We start from the raw sequence: 8513 nt of genomic DNA on the forward strand, positions 1-8513 counted from the left end.
GGGTCTTAAGAGCAACCTCAACACAGGTCACCGTCCAGCATGTTACAAACAGGCAGACAGGAAAATGGAGGGAGTGCTGATAAAGAAACAGATCCACTCAAAAGCTTCTGGCTCAGGACTTCTTTTTGTCTCAGGAAACTGCTTTTATTAAAAAGAAAAGTTGCAAAGGATATCATTAAAAAAGGAGACATATCATGCTTTTAAATCCTTTTCAATTTTAAGTCCTTCAGTTGAGGTCTATATAAAATGGAACTGCGATGCTTTGGTCTGAATTCTTCCTTACTGTAACTCCACAAGCCCCTCTTTCACCACTTTTCTGAGGTGTTCATACCCCGCACCCMTCCAGCTTCCAGAGTGGTCCATTGTGGCTTGATAGAAGGGGTTACAGTTATCAGAAACATTTTTTATAAATTAAAGGATGTAAACAAGGGAAGACTTGTCCATCCAACCTTACAMGTTGGAGCCAGAGTCTGAACCAGAGCCAGAGGAGAATGAAGGCGACTAAATTGTAGTTGTTAAGTCCAGACATTATTTAGAATTTTAGTTAGAGGTTTTGTCGTTAATACTTTGAGACAATAGTTCAGAAAACATAGAAAATAGAGAAAACKGAACGGGTTGAAAAATATGATCCAAACAGAATAAAGATATCTACAACCAGGAGAGACTAAATTCAACTTTTCTGCACYCCKAGAGACTCAAAGTAAACAACATGTATTTAACAGCTAAAAAGTGGATTTTGCATGATATGCCACCTTTAAAGAATCAATTGGAGTAAAACATAAAATAGAAGTATGACCTCAAGTATTCAGCCTGAAGAGGACAAGGTTGCTACTTCTTGTAAATAATGGCAACATACACACACACACACACACACACACACCTTCATCTTGTGATGTGACACCTCCTCCTCCTCCCTATTACTGGAATGTCAGCTGACTTACAGCACAGCCTCAGGTTATTTCCTCTGTGCATCAGCCGTATCTACACACAACTGTATGTGTTCCAAAACATGGCTCAAAARGCAAAAGATGCAGGAACCGGTGCTCATCGAGCTCCCCCTTGTCAGATCCATCCACCCAGTCTAACAATATCTGCCAAGTCAACAATAACGTTGATGGATCGTTTGCATTTCTGGCCAGTGGCAATGAAATGTTTACAGAGCAAAAATTAATTATTTATTTATTGGTAATATCTATAAATCTAAAATCTTGCAAGTTGCTGAGTCTCAACATTAATCTAACAAAGAGAGCGACCATAAAAATAACCAAACATCATCCTACCGTACTGTTTAACACCTCAGTTAAAAAGCTTTCCATCCATCACTGGTTTATTGTTAAATGAGGTAATTAATTTCTAAATAGGATGAAATTCATTGCAATAACATACTCGGTGGATCAAAGAAAGTGTTCGAATCAGGAGAGTCATTTGGTGAACTGCCAAATATTTTCTTCAATCGTGTGAAAATTGGTTTTTCAAACCCTTTTGGAGCCACATCTGCCACAGAGCATAAAACGTAGAAAAGACAGAGCAGCTCCATTTCATTTATACGTCTCCATTAGGCCGTAAATTCAAGCGCCCTTTTACGTCTGAATCAACAGACTCTTAATGGCTATTATAAGGAAGTCGTTGACGTCTCGTTCTAACAGCGAAACCCCTCTTTAGTACCTACATGTGTACGCATGTAGTAAAAAAGGTACCGTAACTGGAACGTGACTTTCTTACACGCTCGTAGACCCACACACCCGACCTTTTCAAGAATCCTTCTGGCATTTACAGGACCGGTGCAAYGGGGATCGGACAGCTCATTTACATAGTGACAGGACCGAACCATGACAGCTATTAACACAGAAACCAAACTAATACCACGGACCCTCTGCGCCACTGAGACTAATGAGATACTAAAGGTTTTCGTTCTCYCCCTCACTCATTTTCTTCAAGAGAAAAATAAACTTCTCATGATTCATGAATTACATTCTTCTTAATGGACAAAGTACAGTGCACTCTCTCCGTTGTGATGATGAATGGTCCTGGGCTTGGCAGGACTGCACTGTTCACACTATGTGGAGGGAAGTAGTTAGACCTAATAGTTTGAGCTATTGCACACAAAGGACTGCCAAAAGAAATATCACTATATTAGAGTCACTGAGTGTACAAACTGTGTGTCTGTGTGTGTGCGCACACATGGGAGGGCAGGTTTTGTTGAAATAACTTGTGAAGAACCACAAATTTCAAATCATTTCTAAAAATCTACTATAATGGTTGGTGGGAAGACAAAACAAAAAATATATATATAAAAAACCATCAGAGCCACAACAATAAATCCAACAATCCTGGTGATAGACCAGGGTGAGGTCACATGTGGTTTATTTTTCCTGCCTGTCTGCAGTGCATGTTACCCCAGTCATAAACAGCACAACCTTGAGTGCAAACAGGAAAGGTGGGGGTTGGGGGGTGGGGAGCTATTTGAATGATCCTATCACTACCATCAGTCAGACAAAAGCTCTGGACAGGACAGAATGAAAGATAGAGAAAAGGAGGGGGGGAGAAAAGAACAAGGTCCCTATGTGCTCGAGAGCAGAGGTGGGGGGTTGGCGGGAGAGAGGGGGACATTTCAACTGGTAGGTGGGATGTGGGGGGGTGTCTCCAGTCTTAATCAGTTTTTGCCCGTTGGGTTTTGCATCCAGTCCAGAAACTTAGCCACACACCCCACAAGGCAGAGCAGCAGGCCGYGCAAAATCCACCTGTTTTCACAAAACTGATGAAAATCATCAAAGAACTTAGCTGCATATTTGCAGATATGCAAACACACAAAAAAATGTGTATATGCCAGTGGAAGTAGCCTCTCCTCCTCCACCAGCCCTGACCCACCCTCCCTCACGTCTACCAGTTTCTCAGGCACCTATACCAGCCCAGCCACCCCCTGCACACATGGGGCTTACTCAGCCATAAAGACAATGATGCCATGGCGTCACAGCCCCTGCTTAACCCACACACACACACACACACACACACACACACACACACACACACAACACACACACACATGAAATCCCCACCCTTCTTCCAATGAAAACATCTCCATGGTGATGGGCCAAGTTTTTCTGACCCACATCTTTGCTCCAGAGTCGGGGAGTGGGGGTGGTATTACAATGTAATTTCAGAGCTTAAGCYGGAAGCCCACCTGCCTACTTTGATTATACTGCATTTATATAATAATAGTACAGAAATATTACAGAGGCCAGCCCTAATTGAAAACCCATAAACGCCGTACTGAAGTATAATTAAAACTTGAGCCATATTAAACGGCAAACTATGCTGAGAAAAAAATAGTTTCTCGCATTTTTATATTTAGGATGAGACATAAGTGATTGTTGACAAAGTCTGAGTAGAAATAGGAACAATAAAATAAAATAAACTTATGTTGCATTACATCACATGGAAGTTAGAAAACTCCAGTGGATGAACACTAAAATCCGTTTCTTGTTTGTCCTGACTGATCCATTTTTTCATGCTCATAAATATGTAAAATCTTCTGTTTTTTTTAATTGTAGTCCCCTTTTTCCTTCTCTCCTCTTAAGAGCATTTCATGTGCTGTTAAACGAAATTGGACAAAACAGGTCCACTCTATGAAGACCTTCAAAAAAAGTGACTGCTTTTATGAAGGCAGATTAAAAACACCACAATAAAACCCCACTTGAGTTCATCCCATTAAAACAAACCAAAAAAAAGTATACTCGTAGCTTTGCCAGGGACGTTAGATCGAGTCCTACATTCTTGCCCCAATTACACTAGAAAACAAATAGCTGGCCTGGAGAGACAAAGAAAAGAAAATGATGAACTGGTTTTACGCCTCGCACACACAAATATGCTAATTCAACCACATGCCAGGAATATTTGGTTCTACTGCTTTTACTTTTAAAAAGGACAGTCTGGTCCTTTTTTAAAAAAAAGAGTCTAATAGTTCTGAATAGTTGGTACATTATCAGACGTGAGGTCAAAGTGGAATGTAGAGAAAAGGGCAAAGGTCTTTGTCCAGGCTAGGCTAGCCACACAAGGTACCATTTTAGATCAGGATCACATTAGCTACTAGGGATGTCCAATCCTGGTCCTGCAGGGCCATTACCCTGCATGATTTAGAGGTTTCTCTGTTCCAATATACCTTATTTGAAGGAATGGGTGATTAACAGGCTTCTGCAGATTCTGAACAGGTCATTCAGTCACTGAATCTGGTATACTGGATCAGGGAAACAAGTAAAACTTGCAGGATTTCAGCCCTTGAGGACTATGATTGGTCACTTTGTTGAGTTTGTGGGTTTGTTCTTAACCCAACTAGGCTGATGTTGGTATGCAAATGTATCTGTTCTGAGTGTGGATAAATTGTGTATTTCATTGACATTAATAAGGATGGACCGTATCTACGCCTTCTCTCATTGTTCACTTTTAAATGTCAGCCTGTTGGGTGCAGCCATGTTGTATTTTTGGAGCCAGTATCCACACACTGGGAAGCARTGGTGTAACAATACATCAATCTACATCGATATATTGATTAAATGATTATTGATTCAATTACATTAAGGCAAAATGAAAACATCGATCCATATTGTTACCTTAAGCCAGATGTGGATCAATACATCGATGACGTGTGAAGTGAATTGGATCAAAATCGTATCATGATTGACTTTGCTATAGAGACAAATCGTACCGTCATCCAAATAAATCAACGTATTGTGACAAAGCTTGTGATTTACACCCCGACTAGAAAGGTGGGGGCTGAACCCTTGATAAAAAAGTCCCAACCTCCTAACTCATCATGGTGTCAATCATACGGCAACATGGAACTTCTCTTTAGGTTAAGATTCAATATTTGGGACTTAAATGTTCGGGAAATAAATGCACAACAAACATACCAACTGGGGGAAAAAAACAAACACTATTTGAAACTTACTTTTATTTTTTACTCAGGAAATGTCCCACTCATTTACATAAAGGGGGCGGAGTTTAAAATCTATACTGCAACAAGCCTTGTGGCTTCAACTTCCACATTCTGGTCTTATAACTCATTATAATACATCTTGTTGGTCCAGGCAGTCCATAAGTTTAATAAAGTCCTGGTGTGCCTTTGCACCCAGCAGCTTCTCATCACATTCATTAACGTCGAGAAAAAACAGACACAAACTAAACAAAACAACTTCACACAAGTGTGCAGTTGTACAATTAGCTGATGTAGTAGCGTTCTTTCACATTCGTATGACATTGAAATAGTTGTTTTAGAAGCTTAAAAAAATAGTATAAAACTTCATAACTTCACACTAACACTTCAAAAGGCACAACATACTGCTGCTGAGAGAACACCACTTCAAAAATGGCCACACTGTCCCTTTAAATGGCAAATGAAGGAGGTGATTGGGTTTCTCTACCTGAGCAGAAGGTAGAAAACACCTGAATAATCCATTGGGAAGCCAGAGGAGCAGGACTGGTCGGTGGTTCACTGAATGATCCAGATTAAATAAACCCAGCACGTTTAGAYCATGATGGTGGTGATGAAGTTGGAGCTGTGTCCTTTTTCTCTTAGCTGAAGTGTAACTAATAGAGGATGATGTGTGAAAAGAGGGAAGAAAAAGTAAAGGCTGCATGGCGACTGAGCCTCAGCTGTTTCAGAGCAGCCTGTTTTTCAGCTGTTCACCTGTGAGAGCCACACCTTAGGGAAACAGAATGGCGTTGAGTCACCACCGAAACTCACTCCAATGACCGGAAAACACCGAAAGRATCAGAAAAGAAAGTATCAGTTACACTAAATCATGAAGGAACAGTAAAATATACACACTTTAGAATAAATCTGAAAATCTCGACTTTTGACAATCACCTGTCGAGTTTTCCCCTGTTCAACATCCTGACAGGTGCTTTTCGGGATTTGGTTTATTTTACCTCAGTTTACTTGGACTCAGAAAACACCTCAAATGGAAATAGTTTGTCTCTCTTTTTTTTAAAAAAGTGAACCGTGTTCAGCCTTGTAAAACGTAGTTTCTTACCGTGTTGGTTAAGTATCGACGCAGCAAAGCAGAGCAGCAGTCCGATCATTTTTCTCTTGTCATTTTTCGCCATTATGCTCCACAAAGTCTCTCCGGAATTCGTTTGAAATGGAAGCAAACCCTCCCCTCGGATAAGACTCGGAGTCAGTCACTCARTAAGGAGAACAAAAATAAAACAAAACAAAAATAGAGAAGAAGAAAAACTTGTTTTTTTCTCTCTCTCTCTCTTCCGGACGGACGACCAAAAAAAAGAGTACAGTCCTTTCTGCGTCTTCGGAGTTTAAACCTGTAAAAAAAGAAGAAGAAGAAGAAGAAGAAAGAAAGGAATCCTTTTTAATTCGTCCTGGCAGCACACAGGTGAGTATCTTCCCCTTCAGCTGGTGCTCGGGATGTAATGAGGTGTCTCCGCTTCAGCAACTAGTCCCTCTGTGAAGTGTGGGAGCGCGACGCTCTGTCCGCGCGTGGGACTGACCGATTCGCGGTGATGTCATCAGGATGAGAGCAGTCCCAAAAACCAATTAGGGCACAACAGGACCAGGGGGAGGAGGAGGAGGAGGAGGGAGGAGATCACAGAGCAACTTCTTGTTGTTGATGTATTATTATTATTATTATTATTATTATTATTATTATTATTATTATTATTATTATTATTTATTTGCTTATCCTTCTATCTTTTTTTAGATGACACAGCTTCCAGCTGAACCAATCAGCAGGTGTTGATTCAAACCAAACTGCATCCAGCTGAGAGTGATCTCCACAGAACGACTCACAGAAGAGCAATAAACAGTAGCTCATGTGTGCAAATCAATAAATTCACTTCACTTTGAGGGAAGCTCTTCTGTCACTAAATCGTGCCATTTTTTCCACATTAACCCCCTGCCATGTTTCAGCTCACATTCGTTCCGAAACTTCCTTCAAACACGTAAATAAATAAATGYAATTCAAAGAAAACTAGAAGGAAAACCTTAACTTTGGCTACAGGTCACTGGTTGGTGAGGATTTACGCGCAAACAGATGATTCTTGCGCCCCCTGCTGTTTGTTTCCTCTCACTTCTCTGCAATTTCCATGATACTAAAAAATCAATAAACATTCATTAGGGAATCTCAAAATACAAATCCAGCGGCAGTCAGCAAAATTAAATCAAAAGCAAACAGCTTCTTCCTCCTGCATCTGTTTGCAGACTCAGGCAGACTAATGATGATGAATTTTTTTTTCTTTCTCTCTGTCACAAGATACCTTCAAATTCATTTTGCCTCCATAAAGCATGGGACTCACTCTCACGGCAAAGGAATTATCTGCTTCAGGTCTAATCCGTATGCCCGAGTGTTTTACAGCCAATGTAATTACATCTTCATAAGTCCCACAGTTTAAATTATGCTGTCTGCATCCTCCTGTGCCTTCCTTCCTCTCTGCATCTAGTGCTTTCATGAGGTGCAAATACTCAAGATGATGACAATATTCAGGGGTCAACAAATCTGTGMATACAGAGTTGGCGTGTTTTCCTCTGCAGGTCTCGTCTGCCTGAGGAAGAGGAGTGTGAATTCGACTTTCTTCGCCCACCCGTGGCGTGTGAGGCAACTGGCATTTGACTGAAACATCTGTTTGTGTTTTAATTGGCAAACATGCTTTTCACAGGAATATTAACATTTTTATGGTGCTGCTGAAAAACCTGTGGGCACATTATTACAGGTTAGAAACCAAACATTTCTTGAAGGAATCATCTTCAATCTTCAGGTTGAAATAACTTTTGACCTTTAACCATCTTAAATTGAGAAATGACAGAGAATTGCCCTGTTTGGTCAAACCTTGTAAATGACACAATCTTGTGGAATCTTGTGAGATTTTCGGCTACTATCACCCCAAGCTTTAGCTGTCTGTAAAACTGACAATTTGCAGCCATTTTTGTGTTGACTGATGTAGCTTCRAATGCTAATTTGTTATAGATGTGCAACCAGTTAATGCCTTCTGAAAGTTTCATTACAATCAATCCTGTGCTTCATAGGATATTTAGCTAACAAACTATTATTTAACTCTATTAMTAATTATGTTTTAGTTCAACCACTTAATAATAAATATTGGAATGACTCTCCTCTTCTACCACCTCAAGTTTTAGCTCAGTTTCTGTAAAACTGACTGATTTAAAGTCATTTCTGTGTTGTCTAATGCAGTATTTCCCAAAGTTGGGGTCGGGACCCATAGTGGGGTCCTGAAACATCAAGGTGGGGTCCTGAAAAGATTTTCTGAATTAATTACATTTTTGCCTTAGTTGTTACAAATGAGTGAGGTTAGTATATTTAAAATGGATAAATGTAGTATAAAAAATATTGTTGCTATGCCCATATTTAGCTGGCCTAATGCAAATGTTTATCATCCAAAAATATCTGGGGGCACAGGTCTCTGCTATTTTCTCTGTTATTTTGTGGGTCAAAAGCTGAAAAGTTTGGGAACCACTGCACTTTGGTTCCCAAAGTTGGGCTTGGGAC

The 8513-nt window shown here is 40.2% G+C and overlaps 1 protein-coding gene across 2 annotated transcripts in view; it reads right to left on the bottom strand.

Moving 5' to 3' along the window:
• Positions 1 to 6494, bottom strand: part of si:ch73-22o12.1 (nectin-2) — a 115896-nt gene extending 109402 nt beyond the window's left edge. Inside the window, exon 1 of one of the 2 annotated variants that reach the window (XM_014013414.1) lies at positions 6030 to 6487. In XM_014013414.1, the coding sequence (XP_013868868.1) occupies positions 6030 to 6102 (73 nt within the window). In that variant the 5' untranslated portion in view covers positions 6103 to 6487. Of the gene's footprint in view, positions 1 to 6029 lie in introns of both variants that reach the window. The other variant, XM_014013413.1, reaches the window with a different exon arrangement.
• Positions 6495 to 8513: the final 2019 nt, after the last annotated feature.

This window comes from Austrofundulus limnaeus, unplaced genomic scaffold, assembly GCF_001266775.1.
Source record: "Austrofundulus limnaeus strain Quisiro unplaced genomic scaffold, Austrofundulus_limnaeus-1.0 Scaffold101, whole genome shotgun sequence".
In the NCBI taxonomy this organism is placed as follows: domain Eukaryota; kingdom Metazoa; phylum Chordata; class Actinopteri; order Cyprinodontiformes; family Rivulidae; genus Austrofundulus; species Austrofundulus limnaeus.